The sequence below is a fragment of the Hirundo rustica genome, chromosome 4 (assembly GCF_015227805.2).
Source record: "Hirundo rustica isolate bHirRus1 chromosome 4, bHirRus1.pri.v3, whole genome shotgun sequence".
In the NCBI taxonomy this organism is placed as follows: domain Eukaryota; kingdom Metazoa; phylum Chordata; class Aves; order Passeriformes; family Hirundinidae; genus Hirundo; species Hirundo rustica.
In genome coordinates, this window is record NC_053453.1 from 58,739 (window position 1) to 80,904 (window position 22,166).

The 22,166-nt window shown below is 46.4% G+C and overlaps 2 protein-coding genes across 11 annotated transcripts in view; one reads left to right on the forward strand and one right to left on the reverse strand.

Annotated features, from left to right (window-relative positions):
* Positions 1-1,031: 1,031 nt before the first annotated feature.
* LOC120752420 (guanylyl cyclase-activating protein 1-like) lies at positions 1,032-13,882 on the reverse strand. Of its 8 annotated transcripts, XM_058420456.1 has the most exons (9): positions 13,375-13,434; positions 12,979-13,120; positions 12,242-12,333; positions 11,496-11,638; positions 9,815-10,018; positions 6,023-6,172; positions 4,278-4,368; positions 3,149-3,314; positions 1,032-2,897 (listed from the first exon to the last, which is right to left on the reverse strand). In XM_058420456.1, exons 4-8 carry the CDS (start codon positions 11,568-11,570, stop codon positions 3,187-3,189), a joined length of 648 nt encoding a protein of 215 aa, XP_058276439.1. In that variant the 5' UTR covers positions 11,571-11,638; positions 12,242-12,333; positions 12,979-13,120; positions 13,375-13,434; the 3' UTR covers positions 1,032-2,897; positions 3,149-3,186. The 8 variants fall into 8 exon arrangements, with proteins under 8 accessions (XP_058276439.1, XP_039919353.1, XP_058276440.1 ...); XM_040063419.1 differs by lacking the exon at positions 13,375-13,434 and adding an exon at positions 13,767-13,882 and having other exon boundaries at positions 12,242-13,120; XM_058420457.1 differs by lacking the exon at positions 12,242-12,333.
* Positions 13,883-13,997: 115 nt separating this feature from the next.
* GOLGB1 (golgin B1) overlaps positions 13,998-22,166 on the forward strand; it is a 40,858-nt gene continuing 32,689 nt past the window's right edge. Inside the window, exons 1-5 of one of the 3 annotated variants that reach the window (XM_040061091.2) lie at positions 13,998-14,141; positions 17,121-17,253; positions 19,262-19,358; positions 19,985-20,137; positions 20,871-21,023. In XM_040061091.2, the coding sequence (XP_039917025.1) occupies positions 19,269-19,358; positions 19,985-20,137; positions 20,871-21,023 (396 nt within the window). In that variant the 5' untranslated portion in view covers positions 13,998-14,141; positions 17,121-17,253; positions 19,262-19,268. The remainder of the gene's footprint in view (positions 14,142-17,120; positions 17,254-19,261; positions 19,359-19,984; positions 20,138-20,870; positions 21,024-22,166) is intronic. The other 2 variants (XM_058420113.1, XM_040061094.1) reach the window with 2 other exon arrangements.

Sequence of the window (22,166 nt, forward strand, 5' to 3'; positions counted from 1 at the left end):
AAAAGTAAGCCAAGAACGGAGAAGAAGTTAGAGAAGGCTCCATCATAACTGCTGGGATCAGTCAATGGGCTGAACCTGTCTTCTCTCCCATAGGAACACCTGTTGGGTTAGAAATGCGCTCTGCCTGCTGAATATTTTTATCGGGGACTACAGCTTGTCTGTATATTGCTTTGAATGAGTTTTTGCAGTCAAATGCTATCGCTGACAGATACCATCATCAACAATCCCTGAACGTTAACCTGTCACAATTTTATATTTGTAAAGAGTGTAATTCCATAAACTGTTAGCATTACTCCCTCATAGGTGCTACCAGTTGCCAGCAGCAGGTAACATACCCAAACTGGAAGCCCCTCTGATGGGTCACGAAGTGGGAAGAACCTTACGGTGGGTCCCCTTATGCTGTTGGCCTGTTTTCCTGAATGTCACTCAAACTTCCCTCCAATCCAGCCGGACTGCTCAGCGAAGGGTCCCTGTAACAATATGCTGACGAACTGGTCAGGCACAAGGGTCTCAGCTTTCCTGCGGCGCTGACAGACGGATCAAATACTAAGGGTCAAGGAAGTCCTCCCTTTTCACGTGACAGTTCTTCAACCACCAGGTTGTGATTCCTTGCAGAAGTTCTAAGACTGCAGACATGCACATGCCAGTAGGGTCTGGAGCATGAGCCCGCCTAGAAGACTGCCGGTGGCTACTCTAAACGTGATCACTCACTCACGCTCCAATGACAGTACTTACTAAATCTCCCTTACTAAATCTTCTCTTCAGTAAAAGCCCAGACATTTTGTTCAGAATACTGCTGCGGTGGGTGGACCCTGGCTGGATGGCAGGTGCCCACCAAAGCCTCTCTATCCATCACTTCCCTCCTCAGCTGGATAAAAGAGAAAAAAAGCTCATGAGAGATAAGGACAGGGAAACATCACTCACTGATTACCATCACAGAGAAAGAAGGGAGAAATTAATTGAATTTATTACCAGTCAAAATCAGAATAGGATAATGAGAAGTAAAACAAATCTTTAAAGCACTTTCCCCCCATCCCTTTCTCCTTCCCAGGATTAACTTTATTCCTGATTCTCTCCCTCCTCCCCACCAGCAGTGCAAGATGAGAACGGAGGTTACGGTCAGCTCATGCCACTGCTTCCCCCCCTCTTGTCCTGCTGCAGCATGAAACCCCTCCTACAGGAGACAGTTCTTCATTAATTTCTCCAATATGGGTCCATCTCATGGGCTGTGTTTCTTCACAAGCTGCTCCAGTGTGAGCTGCCGTCCCCGGGGAGAGCCTTTCAGGAACTGCTCCAGTGTGGGTCCTTCTCTGGGGTCAGGCCTTCAGGAACTGTTCTAAAGTGGGTACCCTGTGGGGTCACAAGTCATACCAGGAAACCTGCTCTTCTCTCCACAGGCCCACAGGTCCTTCCAGGACCTGCTCCAACGTGGGGCTCTTCCACAGCCTGCAGGTGGATTCCTGCTTCCCTCCTGCAGACCTCCGTGCACTCCAGGACAACCTGCTCTGCTATGGGTTGCATCATGGGCTGCAGGAAAATCTCAGCTCCAGTACCAGAAACACCTCCCCTCCTTAGCTGACTTTGGTGTCTGCAGAGCTGTTTCTCACAAATTCTCAATCCTCACTTCTCTGGCTGCAATTGCTTCTGCCCAAAACCTTTTCCTTCTTAAATATGTTATCCCAGATGTGTTACCACCTCAGCTGAAGGTCTCAGGCTTGGCCAGTGTCATCCTGGAGGCAGCTGGCATTGTCTCTGCCAGACAAGGGGGAAGCTCCCAGCAGCTTCTTAAAGAAGCCACTCCTGTAGCCTCCCTGCTACCAAAACCTTGCCATGCAAACCATGAACATCACAGAAGCCTAAATATAAGCAAGAATAAGTCCAATCTAAAGTTTTGTTACAGGTCTGCAAGTTCTTCCTCCTGCACAGGAAAAACATGCCAACTATGGCATAGGCACTCCATGGAACATTTCCTGCATTCTCCTTCCAGATTAAAAGAAGCTTTTGATCATGACCTTATCTAATGAACAGTGAACAAAACACAGTTTGATGGGCTTCTATCCATACTGCATTACTCTTCCCACTGTGTATAAAATCAGAGTCATTTATGGCAGCACTGATCTAGAGTATCAGCTTCACTCCAGCACTCACATGAACAGCACAATTCACAAGTCACCTTGGTGAGTTGTTTCTTTCGATTAGATTGTCTCTTCATGAACGAGAAGAAAGACCAATAAAGGATGTGTGAGGCAATAATATTAGGATCATCTTCAAATACTTCATTTGTCATAGAGTCACAAATTGGTTTGGGTAGGAAGGGACCTCAAAGATTATCTTGTTTCAGCCCCATGCCATGGGGTTAGATCAGGTTACTCCAAGCCTTGTTCAATGTGGCCTTGAACATTCCCAGTGACTCAGTTGTATGAGAGGAGTTGTATGAGTAGGACCATGAGTATATAAAAGATTTGATCTCTCAAGTAATTATTCTGCTTTGGGAAACTGAGTGGCATATTTTCTCTGGTTACAGAAGCTGCTCCAAACTGTTGACTTGTTTGCTAGAGTTCTTTGACCACAGAAAGCTCAAACAGCTGCAGCTGAGGACAGATTCGTCACTATCAGATTGGCTTTTCTTTTAGTTCTTGTGATCTTATGACTAAAGCTGCTTCTGTAGAGACTGCCAAATCCAAGCACATCTAGTATGGACAACCATGCTGGTGTTTATGAACCAATACCGTGACAAGAACTGTGCAGGTTACCTTATTTTGATTGTTCTCTACACTAGTAACAGATTGAAAATCTTCTTTTGTATGTCTGAATATTTCCTCCGCACTCCACCACCCAGTTCTGCTAGTGCTCTTCACAAACTTGATGTTACTTTCAGTCCATTTCAAAGCGATAATCTGGGAAACAGAATAAAAAGGAAATTAATGCCCTGAAATCTGGCCTTTAAATTTTAGAAAGACAAGTTAAATACTGCCACCCAGATTCAGTTTTTCTGAATCTGCCCTGCACTTATGTGGCTAAGCTTCAGTATTTGTACAGAAACATGCACTCAGATACACAAATATAGCAGTGTCTTTCTGTTCTACTTCCATATTCATGTTTATGGAAATTTTGGTTTGAAATTTTGCTTCCTTGTGTTTCTACACACTTCTGTCTTACTGGCACAGCATTTTCTCCCAGCTTGATTTATACACTATGCCGACGGTTGTTTATCATGGCCACGATGTGTGACAGGTCCAAACTCTTCATCATAACCTCCATGAACTCCTCATCTTTCCTTGCTCCCTCCACAAATTCATCCAGAGAAAGTTCACCTGGGTCAAACACAAATAAAAGACATCAGAATCCACATCTGACAGGAAAATGAGTATAATAATCTAACTTTAGAGACCGCATACTATATAGACACTGTTCTAAGGCACTGTTCTAAAGACCTCAGAGCATTCCTAAGCTGTTATGAAACATCCTCAGTATCCAGACAAGACCTGCTTCCTCCTTTTTCCCCATACAAGGGAAGAGGTACATAAGAAAGAACAATAGAAGTGGGTAGCTAAGGAGTGGGATCCTAGCATTCTTTATGGCTCAACCTGTATAGTGCTAACCTGCCCTATACTTGCTGGTTTTCAAGGATAAAGGCTGTGACAGGCAGAAACAATTTTTTCTGTCCTAGGCCAAAAAGCCCTCGTGCATGGGAGCAGCTCAGCGGAGTCGTTTTGGAATAGCAAAAGAGCCTGTCAGAAAGCAATGGACACCCGAGGTAGCAAGGAAAGAGTTATCTCTTGGGGACATACAGGGACCAGAGTGACGCTTGACCAGCTTTTGACTCAGCACTTAATGTTCTTGCTGTACTGCCTGCAGCAGACGCAGTGAAGAAACTCTGAACCTCAGCATTAAATTCCAGTTCTTTCTTTCCATGCCAACGTACATAGGAGCAGCTGGGGACATTTGTTAATATTTCCCACTTCTAACTGGCATGAACGACACAGCAACATACAAAAAGGAAAACAAAACACCACTCCAAAACCCCACTAGCAAATTCATGTGGACAGAACAAAGCTGAGACTCCGCAGAGGGAACAAATCCTGTCACACTGCTTATGTATAATGCCAGGAGAAAACTCTTTTTTGGTCCATGGAGAACACATTACTGGTCGAGAATGGAAATAGAAAGAAAATATGAAGTGAAGAGGCCTAAAGTTCAACCAAGAAAGGAAAAATTGGATGTTACTCTGTAGAAAAGAGACTGTCTGAGCTAGATGACAAAGGCAGAAATCTTACCATCGCCGTTCACATCAATCCTGTTGAAGACTCGGTTGGTGAACTCTTCTGCACTAGTTTCATGGTCACCACCATTAATAGCTCGAATAGCCTAAAATAAAAGAGCGAGAGTAAGAAGCCGCCTGATGAATTCCAGACTGATTCCACACGTCAGCATAGATTCATTATAAGACAGCCATACCTGGTACCTTCCCTATACAAATGAACCAGCGTCATAGGAAAACAAAACAGAAATCATCAGGCCTTATGGATGGCACTGAAGGGTGCAAAGGGAGTGTAGCTCTGGAACAAGGAATGAGCAGCAAAATCCAGAGGGTTGGCCGAATTCTGCTTAGGTACAGTTTAGGTGCTGCAGAAATGGCAGAATCAGAATCCACCTAATTGATCCATTTTGGCCCACTTTGTGACCTTATGGTACACCAAGCCTCAGATACACAAATACCCTCCTCACTTGACATGAAATTCCCTTGTTGTATGCTTGGTAATTTATTTCTATTCTTACTTTCACAATTTCCATTTATATACTGCTTCCTGTGTGCCTGGCTTCTCCCTAAAGCTTGCTGGAAATTCATTTTCATCTTGAGAAACTTTAAGCCTTATCCACTTCTGTTTGCTACAATTCTTCTTATTCATAACTACATAGGGCAGGGTTCTCTTTTCTTTCAATATTTTTTATTCCCTTTGTTTAAGGATGTCCATGAAATATGTGATTTCACAGCTTTTATACTGATTCTAAGACTATTCATTTTCTCATTTTTACCCTTTGATATTTGGTCATTTTCTTCATTCTTTCTCAAATGCTGTTTTACTGAAACTAATATCATCTCCACAATTTCCTAAGTTTACCAAAAAAGACACTGAACTACACCCACAAAATACAAAGGGCAATACATTTCTTCCCACAAGTTGTTGCCCACAGGACTTGTTTTTCAAGAGCTCTGTGTTAACTATTGCTATCTGTTGCTTTGTTGTACTGTCTGAGTATTTCTATTTCAAGCTACTAGCAGGAGCCTGTATGTTACTGCAGCTACTGATTTTGGTCAGGTCTCTTTGATACCCAGCTCTAAAATTCTTATCCAGATGAGAATGCGTTATTATTAACATCTTATTAGTGCTTTATCAAACCAATTTAATGACATTTTATATTCAGAAATGGAATTTATTTGTGGTCATTGAATCTTTCCTGCATCCTGGTAATTTCTCATTATCTGCAAAATAATCTGAATTTGCAGCATAATTACTTCTGAGATATTTATAATGATCTTTATGCCTGTAATTCCAACCCCATCCACAATAGCTATTTGCATACAATCCTTTCCATTCTCAATCATTCTTCAGGCTATTCGCCAGAGTCAGAAATGTTTTATTATGTTGATATTAAGGAGATGATTCTAGAAAGTAAACTGGGAGTAGCTCTCCAACTTCTCATGGGGAAGAGGACACATGAAGGGCACATTGTAGAGGCAGCAACTGACAGTCACAAGGTCTGAAACCTTGGAAAGTGCAAGTTAGGTCACAAGCAGCTAAAACAATTTCATGGTTAGCTGTGCTGTAACATAAGCTGTGGTGATAAAAAGTCTGTCAAGTCTGCTTATTTCATTATACCGTGGTGAGGAATTCTGCTCAGAGAAGGAATGATGTTAAAGGTCTCATCCACGATCATCCATACGGGAAACAGCAAAGGTCTTATTTGTGTGATTTGTCTTTAAGGAAAGAGGCAAGAACACAGACCCCTGGAGATTCACCTTAATGATGTTGAGCAGTTCATGTCGATCAATGCAGCCATTGCCATCTACATCATAGAGCTTGAAATACCACCGCAATTTCTGCTCCATCTTCCCTCGGAGAACGAGGCTGAGGGCAGCCACGTATTCCATGAAATCAATATATCCATCCTGTCAGAAAAAAAACCAAATTATGACAAGAATAAACTGAGGGAGTCACTTCTCTGGAGTTGTTTCACCTTATCGCTCTCTAGATTCACAGCTGAAAGGCCCACAAATGGTACAGAGACTTGGACTTAGGAAAAATCTTTAGTGCACAGACACATGTTATTTCTCTAGCCACTAAATACTTGCGTTCCTAAAGTTATGATCTATTACACAGAGGCTCCTCTCTGCTCACTGCTTGCAGTGAGGGAACCTGCCACTCCTCATCAGCATGAACACAGCCCCCTCTGTGCACCAAAGATGACTGCCTTTGGCCTGCTGGGAGAGAATATTGAGCCCAGCCCATGGGCTGCAAGTTTTCTGTACTAGTCTACTCTGCCTTTGTGGGAAACTATGCTATTCCACTAAGCCATAGATCTCTTCTTCATTCTGTGGAAAATAAAGTGACAGGGGATATTTTGTTAAATACATAAATATTTTGTAAAATACATGTAATTTGACCGCTGGAAAAATGTTCCGTATTTAGGTTTTTAATATTTAATTTCCCGACTCTACAAAGAAACTCAAAAAGCTCTTGTTTCTTCTGCAGTTAGTAAAGGTTCATCAGCCCTAGATTTAAAGCTGACTATAATTTGAAGCAGTTAAAAACAAACAACAAATTAAACACATATCTAGGTCAAAGATTCCTAATAACCACTTCAAGAAATTACAGAGGAAAAAATAGAAACTTCCATTTCCTGAGGTATTTTTTAATCAGTCAAATGCCTTTATGAAATGGATTTAAATAAACATATGGAAAAGGCAAATGTAAATGAACTAGCAGAGAACTGCTGTTTTACAGCAAGGATCACCACATTTCAAGTGTTCATTTGGGGTGGGAAGAAGGGCTGAGTTACGGCTGGTCAGCCTGGAGAACAGAAGGTTCCAGGGAGACTTTGGTGCCCCTTCCAGTACTTAAAGGGGGCTTAGAAAAAGGCTGGAGGGGTACTTTGGACAAGAGCACGTAGTGAGAGGACACAAGAAAAACGGCCTTAAGCTGAAGGTGGGCAGATTTAGATTAGGCGTTAGGAAGGAATTTCTGACTGAGGGTGGGCAGGCCCTGGCACAAGTTGGCCAGAGCAGCTGTGGCTGCCCCTGGATCCCTGACAGTGTCCAAGGTTAGGCTGGACAATGGGGCTTGGAGCAACCTGGAATACTGGAAGGTGTCCCTGCCATGGCAGGGGTGGCACTGGGTGGTCGTTAAAGTCCCGTGCACGCAGACCATTCCATGTCTCTATGACTCTGTGCTGCCCCTCCCTGCCATGCACAGCACACAGAACAGCCCTCTGTGACAGCGGCCCTGGGCCGGGGGCACTGTGAGCACCACCAAGGCTGTGGGTGCTGTGGTGGTGGCCCGCTGGAGGTGACACCTCAGTTCTGGCTGCTGCCACCTGCGCTGGCACCGATGGCTTTGCTGTGGCTGCTCGTCCTGCTGGGCCTGGCCGGGCCCGTGGGGGGCACCTGGGACACCTGCAGGTGAGCGGCCCCACTTAGGGGGTTCCCTGTAGGGGCCCCATGTGTTCCCCACTACAGTGTTCCAGCCTCAGTCCCTGGAGGAGGAACCTGGCCTGTGCCCAGCTACTGGCACAACCTGTCTGTGGGGCTCCAGCAGAACGGGGGGACAGATACACCCCTCGGAGGTCCCTGGTCCTCCTGCCCCTGAGCACAGGGCAGGAAGGGATGACTGGGGGACTTTCAGCCTGAGCAGCAGCAGGCACCAAGCAGGACAGTGATGACTTTGTGTTACAGAAAGACATGCAGGCTCCAGCCCATGGCTTCTGACCTGAGCTCTGTGGCTTCTGCCGTTGACACATTCTGTGTTGTGGGTGGCACCGGGGTCCCTTCGGGGGCCTGGCCCGGCATCGTCAGCATCCAGGCCACCTGGAAGAACGGCACGTGGCACATGTGTGCAGGTGTCCTCCTCAGCTCCCAGTGGGTCCTCACGGTCGCACACTGCTTCGCCAGGGCCGGGTAAGAAACAGCAGGGACAGAGATGTCCCCAGAGCACGGGCAGGTGCCCAGGTCACAGCACCGCGTGCCACCTCCCTCTCCGCCTTGGGAAGGAGAAGGCCGGGAGATGCTGGAGCCCGTGGCTCTGCTCCACGACACCCCTCTCTCCATCTGCTCCCCAAAGTTCTCAAAATCTGAAGGTCCAGAGGGCAGACGATTCCATCCATCATGTCTGTATTGCAACAGGGTGGATTTTCCTCTGGGTGCTCTTGTTCCTTGCCCTCGTTCATGAAAAGATCTTAGATTAAGTGACTAACTGTTAAAAGACTAAGATTGGCTGATGTAGATCCATCACCACTAGTTGCCACACTTTCATTTCATTCCTCCTGAGATCACTATCACTTTATTTAGATGATTGCTTTTAATCTTGTCTGACCAAATTTGAATTTGAGAATCTTCTTGTAACATTGTTTACTGCATAACACAGAACTCACAGGAGAACTCTGGAATGGACAACATCCTTGAATATATTTTAAAGTCCTTAAACATCCCAAGAAGAGAGATGTGAAGTGAAAGAAAGACATGCAAAAGCTGTAAAGGTTTTGCTTTAGCTTATGAAACTGCTTCTCATCACTATTATCATCCTGGGCACAGAGGACTTTGGGATGAGAAAAGGCGTTCTTTGAGGTCTGCAGTAATTTCCAGGCATTACATCCACCACAAAACCTCAGCTACCCCACTGGAGCCTGTCTGCTCCTTTCTTTAAGAATTTTGTAATATTCCTAAGCATTCCTTAACTCCTTATGCTGTCTCACATGTCCAAAACGATATTCTTTGTTGGTCCCTAAACTTTCCTTCTTCAAGACTAACTCTGTGGCTTCCCACCTGGTTCTCATACCTCCGTGGCTGGATCCTCCTTGACTCCATTTCAGAACCTTGGAGCAGGGAGGAAAGGTGAATTTTCCCAGGACGCTATAAACCCAGATTTCTTTGTCATTAAGAATGCAGGCCTGCAAGCATAGGCTGAAATACATATGGATAAAAAGCAAGCCAACTGAGGGCCATTGCATGCTTAAAGGAATTATGGGGGGTTACTGTCTTCTACCAGCAGTCACAGTGAGGAACACTACCCGCTCCCTCACTCCGGCTTCATGCTGCATCTCCCAGCACCAAGGAGAGCCACAGACGTTCTCTGCCCATGCAGTGTTAATTTCAGCTGCCAAATACCTGGAAATTACTCCTCTATGAATGCTATAATGATTTCTATTATGTCTGATTCTTTTGGTCTCCATCATCTCATACAGCTATATTTTTGAATAATAAGAACATGTAAGAAGAATAATGAAATTAGTATTTTGCTAGTTAAACAAGGCCAAGACAAATAATAGGCAATAATGAATTTTCAAAATTCAAAGATGAACTTGCACGAGGTAGTTAGATCATCAGGTGTACCTATGTTTATGTCATCTATGTTATTACCTGTACACATTCATTTGCTCCTTACATTTAGCTACTTTACATTAGCATCCCTTGCCAGCTTTCCACACCAATGTTTGCAAGAGAAAATGTTTTCAAGAGAAAGACAAAGACTCTGAAAGTGCAGGAGTTGGATCACTTCTAAGCAGCACAAGACAGTTAATTCCTTGCCAGAGAACTCACCTTGTTCATATCAAATGTGCGGAACATCTGCTCAATGTATTTATTGGCCTCTGGATCCAGCCCTCGAAGCCCAAAGAACTGCTTAAATTCATGCTCTGTCAGCTGTCCAGAAGGACACTCCGTCATGAATTTCTTGTACCAGTGGTGGATCTCGACAGCCTGTAGATCATCCACTGTGGAGCTGTTGTTGTTTCCCATATGTATCTGTGGTTGGAAGGATGATGCTACAGGAATGATACTCTTCCTCCTGTGGCTCTCACAGCACTACCCGTTTGCTCCTGTCTATGCTCAACACTAATGTCAGTTACATGCGGGATCTAACTTTCCACAAGCCAGTTGTAATTGTTAATCTTCTTAGAGGATGATCCACAAACCATAAAGTTGCAATGATACAAACAGTCTTCTTAGAATGGAAAGGAGATGCAAGATAATCTAGCAAATCGCTGCTATTTTAGGAGCTAAAGCAGAAAGGGTGAGAAGGTTAATCAGACACTGGCATTGGGAGCTATACTGGTTTGGTAGACTACCCTATTTTCAACCTTGATATATTTATACATGAAGATAAGAGGAAATGCCCACAAGATGTGGGTTGTGAGGTTAAGTGAAGATCTGCTCCTCTAAGTGGATTTGAGAGTCTGTTTTCTCAACTAGACATGTTGAATAATGGAGTGATAGGACCAGAAAGTGTTACAGAAGTGGCACAGCACAAGAATGAGGTTATGTGGGCAAAAGCTCACCCCCATGCACACAAAGGAGCACAGAGGAAAAATGGAGGGGTGTGGGGAACCCAAATAATCCCCTAGTTTGGCAAATCCAAGAACCACCATGGAAGTGCTGTCAACCCATGAAAGGCTCAATGGCACAGAAGGGAAGGAGCAAAGAGAGACAACCACAGGCTGAGGAACACAAATTACCCAGTAAGAGAAATAAAGCCCCTGGCCTAGCTCTTTCTAAATCTGTGGCAGGGGAGCCATCAGTCCCATGGGCCTAGAGGTGGCATCCAACATGATGAGTCAGTGGGAGAGGTTGTAGAGTACCCTACAAACTGAGTACTGCCTAGGGGCATGGGAAACACTGTGGTGTCCAAGGGTGAGAGCATTTGGGGAAAAGACTCACAACAGGATGTTTAGGAGAAGAACAGAAGGTGAGGAAAGGGATGGGTCTAAGTGGTTTGGGAATAAACAAGCATGAGGAACTGGAGGCAAGGGGAGTAGAAGGGGCTGGTTGCAAGTAGAATGGTGCTAATCGGTATGAATGTCTATCCATCCTTGTGCCTGGTCATCACAGTCTTTCCTCTCTTCTAACATTTCTACCTTTTTTTTTTTTTTTTTTTTTTTTTTCCCCTGACTGCACAGCACTGTGCTCTGGGCATATGTATGCATGGGGATTTAAGTGCCCACAACTGGATTGAGTGACACCATGTCAGTCTATGATCACTAGTAAATACCGAGCCACACGAGCCAGCAAATAGGCCAAGTGCTTTGTGAAACAGGTGTGTGTGTGTGTCTCTGCTAGTGACACCACTGGAGTGGTGGACTGTTAGACAGAAGGTGTAGGGTTGAGGGTGACCCACCTGTGTTTCTCTGTGCAGGAGACGGCTGCATCCTGAACACCTCATCATGTGTACTGGAGGGGCACGCAGTGTACATGTCTATGCTGTTGTGTGCGATGGAATCCGTACCTGTGACTGTGGCGGGGTTGTACACCTCGGAGGGGCTGGCATGTCCAGGCGCCAGTAGCTGGGGAGAACAGGCATCGAGAGGCAGCTGCAGGGTAGGCTGGATGTCTAAGCCCACACACTCTGTGTGCTTCCCACTGATGGACCTTCATAGAATCACAGGATGATTTTGGTTGCAAGAGTCCTAAAAGATCATGTAATTACACCCCTCGCTGTGCATACAAACACCTTCCCCTACAGCAGCTAACTAGAGGCTAGGCTCCCTTGCTGGCTGTGCTCCTTTTGATGGAACCCAGGCTACAATCAGCTGGCCCATATTCAGTTTTTTATTCCACAAGACCCCCAAGCCCTTCTCCACAGGACTGCTCTCGATTCACTTGTCACCTAGCCTGTCCTCATGTTGGGGATTGCACTTGGCCTTGTTGAACTTCATGAGGTTGGCATGGGCCCCTCTCTGTAGCCTGTCCAGATCCTTCTGGATGCCCTATCCCTTCCCCATAGAGTATCAGTCACACCAGTATATGTACGTATTTAAAGCCACAACTTATTTTTAGTATAATAATAATAATTTTAACAGTCTGATTTGAGAGTTATAATAAATCTACATCTAATTACAGAAAAGAAAAGAAAAATAATGTAGGTCAAGTACTTATATACAAGAAAAAAGCTGCACTAGTAGCAATAATTAAATTAAAATTGCAACACACACACTTTGTTTCTGCACTTTCTCTGGTGTTACACTGACCTACCTACTGCTCGTCTGGATATTAAGATCTCTGGTTCACTCAGATGTTTGCAGAGGAGGAGGGGAGGGTCATGGGAAGTTGTCAGCATCTGGATCCTTCATTGGGAAGAATGTAATGTTCCTGTGAATGGTTTCCTCATCCTCTCTTCTTTTTTTCTTTTTTTCCCTCCCTTTCTTCTCTTTCCTTCCACTTAGACTCACATGGGTATGTATTAGATTTGTAAATACGTAATTCTACCTAGAATAACTGGTTGCTATTACTACCAATATAAGCCCATGGTTGTACCACACAAAGATAAGTGAAATAAATTAGATACCTGAAGAAATTGCTCTCACAGCTAAAGCAAACAAAGTGAACAAAGCTGCAGACAGGGCATGAAAAATTCAGAGCATACCTGGCAAGTCTTGGTCCTGAGGCCCTGTGAACTGGGGAGAGAGCCTGTGGCCATACCAGGACAGCACTACTGGTGCCATCAGAAATAGGAGCACAGCGCATCTGAGTGCACAATGAGGGTGGCCAGGAGGCAAGGAAACTGCGCTGCTCCTGTTTCCTGAAATCTTGCCCTACATCTGGCTGGGGGCAACCTCTGGCACCAGCACAGACTGGGAAGTGAATGGATCAGGAGTTCTGAGAAGGAAAATAAACTGGACAGGGCCTGGCAATATGCACATCCCCAGCAGCATGGGCAGCAGGTGAGGGGGAGAATTCTGTCCCCCTGCCCCACTCAGGTGAGACCTCACTTGCAGAGCTTTCTCCAGTCCTGGAACCCTCAGAGCAAGACACATTTGGAGCTGCCGAAGCGGGTCCAGAGGAGGTCACGGAGCTGCTCCAAGGGCTGGAGCCCCTCTGCACACAGGCTGGGGAGAGCTGAGGGTGTTCAGCCTGGGGGAAGAAAAGGACCCGGAGAGACCTTATTGCAGCCTATCAGCAAGTAGAAGGAGAAGGAAAAGACAGAAAAATATTTTTATGCCAAGAGCTGTAGTGTCAGAACAAGGGACAACACAGCTCACGCGCACGAGCGCAGGCTTAGATCGGACGTCTCCGGAAGCTCTCAAGGGCGGGTTGAACGGGGCTTGGAGCAACCCGCCCTAGTGGGAGGTGCCTATGGCAGGGGGGTGGGAGCGGATCATCCTTACAGGGACGTTCCGGCCAAACCACTGGGCATCACTTCGGCCGCTGCCCGGCGGGGAAGAGGCGGGAGCCTGAGTCTGCCCGGGCCCCGCCGCCCCGCCGCCCCGCCGCCCCGCCGCCCCGCCTCCCCGCGGCCCCGCCTCCCCGCCTCCCCGCGGCCCCGCCTCCCCGCCTCCCCGCGGCCCCGCCTCCCCGCGGCCCCGCCTCCCCGCCGCCCCGCCGCCCCGCCGCCCCGCCGCCCCGCCGCCCCCGCCGCCCCGCCGCCCCGCCTCCCCGCCGCCCCGCGGCCCCGCCTCCCCGCGGCCCCGCCTCCCCGCCTCCCCGCCGCCCCGCCTCCCCGCCGCCCCGCCGCCCCGCCTCCGCACCGCCCCACCGCCCCGCCGCTCCCGTCGCCCACCGCCCAGTCCGAGCCTCCGTCTCAACAACGCCACCGGCCCGCCTCGAAACGCCGCAACTGATTGGTCGCTGCCTTGTTATTGGGCGGGAGCCCAGAGCGTCCTCAGGATTGGTCACTTTGTGCCATGTTGCAGGGCGACCATGACGCAAGGCAGCCGCTCCGTAGCGATTGTCTGGCCGTCACGTCTATCTTTCAATCACAGCAGCTGATTGGTTTTTCTGCCCCGGGGGCGGGGCCTCGCCGGAGGTGGAAGTGGCCGTAGTGCGTTCCGGTGCTGAGGTGGCGCGGTGGGAGCGGTTCGGTAGCAGTGGGGTTGGCGGGGCTCCTCGGCAGGTTAGAGCCGCCCCTCGGTGCTGCCCCCCCCTCCTCCTGCAGGTCAGTTCCTTTCCCCGCCCTTGGTGCTGCCCGTGCGGGCCGCGGACTGTGCCGCCCGGCTCTCGGCGCCGGTCGCCGGCCGGGGTCCTTTCGTAGCCATGCGGGGCCGGAACGGGTTCGCAGCTCCCTGGGGCCTGGGCCGTAAGGAGCAATGGGCCGGGGCAGGCTTCTCCTCTCGCTCCGGGCTTTGCCTCCCGGCCCAGTCCGCCCCACGCCGGTGGGACGCTGCCGGCGGTGCCCCCAGGTACGGGGAGCGCAGCCCGGTTGGGGGAGGTTCGCATTCTGCGGCGCCCGCCGGAGGCGTGCGGTCCGGTAAATCTGCGGGTCTGCTGCGGCCCGTCGGCGCTGCCCGTCGTCCCCGTGGCGGCACGAGCCGCCGCTCCCGGAGCCCAGCACGGCGCTCCAGTGCGCCCCGTCCCGCCTGGTTTCTCTTGGAATCCCTCTGCACAGCGTGAGAAGTTTGGCTCAGGGCTTGTGTACAGCAGCAGTGCTTTTAATGTGTGATTGATTTTAAACGAGGAGAAATGCAAGGAATTAACTTCATTTAAATATAATAAATTTGCGGGAGAATAAATTAGGGAAAAACGTTGTCAAGTCTTTCTTTGCTATGGCTGATACTTAGGGATAGAAATGCCCTGCGTACTGCAGACTGTGCAGACTAGCAGTGGGCTTAGACTGTTTGGGTCAGGGATGTGTATTTCGGAGGAAAGGAGCCTCCTCCAGATCACTGCTGGTAGTTCCAGTGTTCAAAGTAAAGTCTTCCCAGCAAAAGTTCATTAGTCGCAGGAATGCTGCACAAAGGTAGAGGATGTAGAGGATCCTGAGCATAACGAGGGTCCTTGTGTTCTGCTGTTCCTTACAGAGATGGGTATCCATGTGCCAGTGTGAGCCTGGGAGAGCAGCAGTCTTGTCTCTGAGAGCACTGTTTGCTTTACTGGGATGAGGCAGTGGAACACAGAATAACCTCTGTCCTTTCGTGTTTGTGGGGAAACTGGTTTGCATTGTATAACACCAGGATATTCCTGCCACAAGTCCTTGAGGCTAATGCACAGGACAGCTGCCACCCTCTGTGCAGGCTGTTGGCTTTGGGACAGAATTTAAAGCCGTGTTATGCTTGTTTCTGGATTTGTTCTCGGGGAGGATTCAAAGAAAGCAGAGCCAGGCACTTTACAGTGGTGTCTGGTGAAAGGATGAGAGGTTGTGAGCATGAACTGAGACACAGGCAATTACCTCGATCATCAGGAAATACTTCCTCACTCTGTGGCTTACTGAGCACTGGCACAGGTTGTCCAGGGAGGTTGTGAAGCCTCTATCCCTGGAGATAGTCAGAAGCTGTCTGCACAGCTTCTGTTTGAGCAGGGAGCTTAGACCGGATGACCTCCTAACTTCAGCCAGTCTCTGGTTCTTTGATAAGATTCTCCTCGAGCCTTTTATTTGTTGTCCTTCACTGAATTTTCTCCAATAAGTTCCCACCTCTTGTTCTGGGAAGCCCAGAACTGGACACATTACTCCAGATGTGGCTTACCAGTGCCCAGTAGAGAGGAGGGATTACCTTCCTCCTGACAGTGCTCCTAATGCAGCCCAGGATGCTGCTGCCGGCCTTTGTCATGAGGGGGGTGCATTGATGACTTAGGTCGATTGCCCATTGCAATCCCCAGCCTCTCTGTGCAGTGCTGCTTTCCAGGGATGTGTTCCGAGGGATGCAGTACAGAGCAGCAGCCCACCTAGGCCTGTGTTTTCCCTGTTTCCTCTACACAGACACCGAACCTGTTGTTGTTCATATTATGCTAGAATCACCTTTTGTTCCCCATTCACATCCCTTGCCATATTTAGCTGACCTAAGAATATAAATGAAACATTAATTCAAAATATATGAATCTTTAAGACTTGGGTTCAGGTTATTAAAGTCCACATCCGTACAAATAGCTGCAGATGGTTCCTCTGTTTTTAAGGAGGTCAACTGTGAGCAAAACCCAGCAAGGCTTATTAGCTTGAGTGTAGTATCAGGTTAATGTGGCCAACCTGGACAAAGGCCAGGGAATATTTTCTCAATCCAGGTATGCATACTTGAAATTGTAATGCCTGCAGTGTGCAGATATGTGCTGAGGCCCATGCAGATGCCTAGATTCTGCTTCTTTATCGTATCTTTAATACTGCTTCTAATAATTCATCTATTGGTTCTCTTGGTTCCCGCCACATATTTTACCTTTGTGACTTTAAGAAGCTGTGTCCTAATGCTCAGTTGGAAGATCAGGTCCATCCTCTTCAAGTATTGGAGGCAGTTAGAAAGAGGCATTATTGCATTTGGAAGGCTGTTTTCTAAAATGGGCCCCTGCCAAGACAGCAGGTTCAATTCCTCACTGGGGCACCGTGGGAATGATGGTTTACGAAGCGATGAATACTTTATTATTCTTATAATGGATTCTGCACATTCCAGGTCTCTAAATGAGTACCTCATATTACCACCTTGGTGAGCAGTTGATGTTGTCAGAAGAAATCTCCCTAGCAGGAACTGTAAAACTGCTAATTTGGAATTCCATGCCCCAGTCTCGCCCAGGGCCAGCTGAGAAGTGGGCAAAGCACCAGGACTTGTTTCACTGACTGTCTGTTGTGTTGTTGGAGAACGTGAACAGTCCTGGCATTCTGCCTGTGCTTATGGAGGAGTTCCATCCCCTGGAGCTCTTTGTAGGAGCCTCTCGGAGACCTGGCCTCTTGCTGCATGTCTTTTTGCTACACTAACTGCTGCTTGAGCATTTTATTCCATTGGCTAAAGAGCCTAAACTCATACTAGGCAGTGTGAGAAGCCAGGGCATGTCTGTAAATCCATGTTCCCAAACAGAGCAGGCTTGTCACTTTTCATTTTTATTGCAAGTGACTAACAGTCCTGGAGTGTACTGTGTAGGATGGACTTATTTCTTTATTACTGCATAATTTATTTTCTTCTTTTTTGTTCTTTTTTGCCTCTCTCTCCATCGAAAGTCTTGGTTCATGCAACGTGTGAGTACTCAAGAGATAGAAAGGAATGGCAAGAAAGACTTGTGTGTGGCTGCTCTACCTTGGAAACCTTACTACTGAATCAGCAGACCCATGAGCTCCTTAGAGCACACAGCAGGTTAGTATTCACATGCTCTTTTCTGCTGTTGACGCTCTAATGTGTGTTGTCGTGTTTTCTACTGCAAAATCAGGTGATTGCTACAGAAAAGTAATGCATTGCTCCACTCCAGTGTCAATATTTTCACACATTTAAGTGGCAATCTAAGACCAAAGATTTGCTTAGTAAGACAAGGGAGGTCAGGAATGAGTGGATCTGTGTAGTCAGCTTCAGGAGCCTGCTTCTAGTGAGGCAGAGGTATCTTATCACATTAAAATATTCCATTTGATGGAGATAATTTTAATAATGTAAACTTGATCTTATAGCTAATGTGAGTTTGCCTAGTTTCAGCTTGCACTACTGAAGCTTCTGTAATTGTACAAATTATTTTGCCACTTACAGGTATGGACAGTTCTGTGGCCTTTCTGTTCAGAGATGTCAAATGTCACATGTGACCTCTTTTTATGGAACACTGGAATGACGATTATGTGATTCTTAAGGGACTTTGGGAGTTCAGTTGGTTAAATCCTTTGCTCTTAGCGTGTCCAACACAAAAATCAGATCAGATTGCTGTGAGCCTAACACAGTATTTTAACATCTTCCCTGTGCATTTTTTTCTCTGATTAAAATTGCTTACACTGTGACTTGTGTCCTCTGTCTCATGTCCTTCTGATGTGAACGTTGTAGGAGGTGTGTGACTCTGTCTTTGGCTACCTTTTGGGTGGTTGTAGGGAGGACAGCAGTTGTATCCCACTCCTCACCTGCTGTTCTCATGGCTGAGCAACCCCAGCATTCTTATACTCTCCACACGCCTTGTAACGCAAACACCAGTCATCCTGGGGGCTCTCTGTTGTACTTGATTCGCTATTCTGAAAGCGGGCACTCTACTTCAGATGTAGTCTTACAGGTGTGAATAGACACGAATAATAGCTTTCCTCAACCTGCTCCCTGCAGCCCTGCCAGCACGGGTCAGTGTACACCGGACCTTTGCTGCGGGCACATTTGTGGCTTGTGCCAAGCTTGGCCACCAGCACCTCAAGCTTGCCTTCTGCAAGAAGTTGTACAGACAGTTGCTCCTCAGCCTGTACCACTTGTGCTTTTCCCATTCTAGGCATAGGCTTCTGCCTTTCCTGAACTTCACGATGTTTCTATCCATCTGTTTCTCTAGCCTGTTGTTATCCTATATTGGTTGGCAACTCTATACTCCAGTTTATCCAAAGGCTCATTCGAATCTGGTGAATTTAGTGAGATGGAGTGCATCCTATCATCTCAGTTAATAATGGAGAATTTAATTTACTGTTCTCCCCAAAATAACAAGTTATGTGTTACTGGCTGGTACGGCTGCATGGTTTTTGGTTCTTCGCTTCCACTTGCTAGACTAGTTTGCCTCCTGAATTTCAAGGAAAGGAAAGAAGGTGTGTTAAGCGGCAGGCAGGGAATATATGTCCTCTCCAGACTATTCCCCTATGTGGAGGTCCCATCCTGTATGTGACATGCAGAAGTCTCATCATCTCGATAATGTGACACACTTTTATCTGTTTAGCAAACATCAAGGCTCAGTCCATTATTTCCACTACTTATTAGAAAGCTGATTTCATGTTACAGGCCATATTTGGCCTATAGAGAAATTACTTCATTTAGCAATCACACTTCTTTTCAGTAAACTGAACAGATCATGGTTCTGTGATGTCATTTTAAGAACAATCAAGAATGAACTATGAGGATGACTTGGTATCTGGTATAAAAATGTATTATTCAATAATACATGTAGAGCAGTGAAGGAATCTCCATGTGTCTTGACACCAGCGCATCCTTTGCTTTAATGTTCAGAGGGTCTGGCTTCTCATGTTAATGTGACCGTTTCTTTTTTTCCTGAGGTTTTACTTTGGCTTTTCTCTCTTGGCAAAGGCGCTAAATTCCCTATAAGCCTGGTCACCAGCTGCTCTAGCATTAAAGATCAGCATAAGGGAGTTTATTCTTCATAGCAGTTTTGACTCTGGAACTGTATGCTGACTTGGTTTTGTTTTAGGCCCAAGATGCTGAGCCGTTTGTCAGGTTTAGCAAGTACTGTTTTACAAGAGCTGTCTGGGGAGGATGAAGATGCAGTTACTGAACCATCTGTTGCTGTAAGTACAGTGTTATCTGAAGACTTTCAGGTCTTATTGACAACTAATTTGGGGAGCGTGGTTCATTAGACTGCAGTGAGAACTATCTCCTGCTTCTTCCTTGCTGAGCACTAGACTGAGCTGTCATTCCACTCTGCTTTTCTTCTACTCTTCATCTCTTAAGTCAGCATTTCTGTTGGGCAGACCAGAATCTCCTCAGTTTCCACATTTCAAGGAACCCTAACCCTAGGAAACAAACTAGAATCAGGGTAAAGAAATACTTTCAAGAGTACTAGTGGTTGTGTGTACCAGACGGGGAAGCTCTTCATGGTTGGGTGACAATGGGAGACTTAATCTCTTTGCTGCCCTTTGGTACTGAGACAGTGGATAGTGTGTGAGGGTGCCTCATTTCAGATTTGTTCATTTGTGGTGTTCAGCAAGGTACTCTTTGTTTTTGTGCGTTGGCTTACGTGTTCTTTGAGCTTTCCTCCTGGTTTCATCTAACTGTATAGTTCTACAGGCTCCATGAAATGCCTGAAGGGAGCAGACTACAGCATTGAGGACTGGAGCTGAAGATTTCATGTGGATGCTCTGATGCAGGCTGTTTATAGTTTTTTTCCTTCAGAACACTCATTTTGTTGTTTCAGGTAGAAGCTTTGCGGTCAGAAGCAGAAAGCATGGAGGAGGCACCTGAGGAGCTGTTGGAGCGCCTAGCCCAAACGGAAAAGCTAGTTGTTCAGCTGAAGGATTTGATTCGAGAAAAGGATGCCCTGCTCCAGGAAAAAGAAGCTGTATTCAAGGTACCATTTCTTTCTCTGGGGACTGAGAGTAAAATGCTGTTTCATTTTTCTGTGCAAGCCAGTCTCTGGTTTCTTTTGAACATGAGATACCTGCATGACAAATGGCATCAGTTCCATAGAATTATTGGAATTTGAAGAATGGACCCTAACCGAAGAGATGTAGGTTATCGTCTTAGTTTGATTGGGTTAATTTAGTCTAGAGTAGGTAAGTTACACAGCATTTTGTCTCAGAGCTCTTTGAGGCCCATGCAGATTCCCAGTGGCTCTGATAAATACTAATATCTTGTGTGAGGTTGTTCTTTCCCAGCTTCAGTGTTTGACGCAGAGTAGCCTGTGCTGCGCTCATCCACTAGCCCAGTGGTTTTATGGTGCATTCCCAAAGGTACATGTTGCCTACCCTGAGGTGTGGTGGGAATACAGTTACTTGAGATAGTTCTGAGGGACTGCATCTAGCAGGGGAAGTCAAACCAAGTTTGTGTTCATTGCTGGGTGAAGTCCCTCAGTACTCTGTCCCTTGAAAGGAAGTGCTGGGGTAGAAGCTACAATTTTGGTATGTGTAGTGTTTCAGAACAAATTTAATTTGCAGATGTGTTTTAAATGGTGCTGCTACTGAGGAGGCAGGGTTAAACAGAGTATGGCAGACTGACAAGCTGTGTAGCTTTCTCAAAGTGGTGCTTCTTGTGTAACAGCACTGGAGTCTAAGGTGCAGTCAGTTTGTGTTCTTCTCTTACAGAAAGAGCGAGAGGCTGCGGATGCGAAGCTGACGAAACTTAAACTTCAGGCCAAAGCCAAACTGGCCTCTCTGAACAAACGCATCGAGGAGCTGACAGAGAAAGGATCATCACTGCCTACACAGGCCTTAGCAGAAGAGCTGGAGTATCCCAAGGTTGGGGTGACAGGGCTACTTCTGTTGATAACCTGTAGCTTCTATTGATAACCTGGTACTGCCTGATGTTTCAGGTCACAGTGAGCCAGCAGGGCCTATTTGTCTTATTAACAGGATATTCATAGTTTCAACAAGGATGTCTATGCCTGTGCTGTAGGAAGCCTGTCTGTCCAGCTTCCTCATACTGCAGATGCCCTTGGAATGCTCAGCTTGATCTCCTCAAGGGCATGGACTAGTTTCCCTTTGCATAATTTTCCTAATCCATTGTAGCCAAACTCTTTCCTGCAGAAACTGTCTATCTGAGCTATGAGTTTCAAAATGTTACCTGTCATGTCAGTCCAGCAAAAGATTGGCTGGAGTACAAGAACAAACAGATAAGGAGGTCACTGAAACTGGAAGGCAGTAACCTAAATATTAAAAAAAAAAAAAAAGGGGGGGGTTTTAAGTCATGTAGATTCCTGAGCCATCATAAAGTTTATGGCTGACAAACCATAATTGTGTAACGCTAGGTAGAAACTGAGGGGAAAGTGTCCTCTATGAAGACATTAAAGAGGCTGTTAGCTACTAACTAGAAGCTCCCATCGGAACTGGCAATTTTTGAAAACTTGACTATGTGATCAGCAGAACAATGTTTTCTTTAAAAACTTGGTAATATTACAGAAGAGAAATTGGTTTCCAGACATCAGATGATGTTCATTAAACCAGAGAACATAAGGGTTATTTCAGACATTGAAAAAAATACTAAAATATTATAGGAAACAATAAAAGGTGCATGTGAGAGCTGTCAGATGAGAGGTGACTACTGATGAAGATCAGTTCTATGACTTGTGCTATTTTTGATTGAGAGCGTCATAAAATCATAGAAATATGCTTCTGTAATTCCCAGTACCAACTTGAGAATCTTTCTCAATGAGAGCACCATCTAGTTTCATACATGAAGAATTAGATGATCTCAGGGATTGACATAATAGAAAAATAAAGCAAAATTCAACCAATGCATGATCAAGCATTTCTGGTGTCATGACTCTGTATATGGCAAGGCCATGAACAGCGTTCCCTGGCTGCAGAGGCCAGTGGAGACCATGGAGGCTGTTTACCTGTGTCACTTGACATTGCTGTCCTGCTGCTGAGGCTCTTTTTTAC

Bases quoted from the DNA above. Each gene is read 5' to 3' on its own strand.
- LOC120752420 (XM_040063419.1), bottom strand. From the start codon at position 11,570: ATGCCTGTTCTCCCCAGCTACTGGCGCCTGGACATGCCAGCCCCTCCG. The intron at 4,369-6,022 runs GTGAATCTCCAG...CTTTTATTTTAG, and splicing joins AACTGCTCAACATCATTAAG to GCTATTCGAGCTATTAATGG. The intron at 3,315-4,277 runs GTAAGATTTCTG...TGTTTGACCCAG, and splicing joins GATTGATGTGAACGGCGATG to GTGAACTTTCTCTGGATGAA.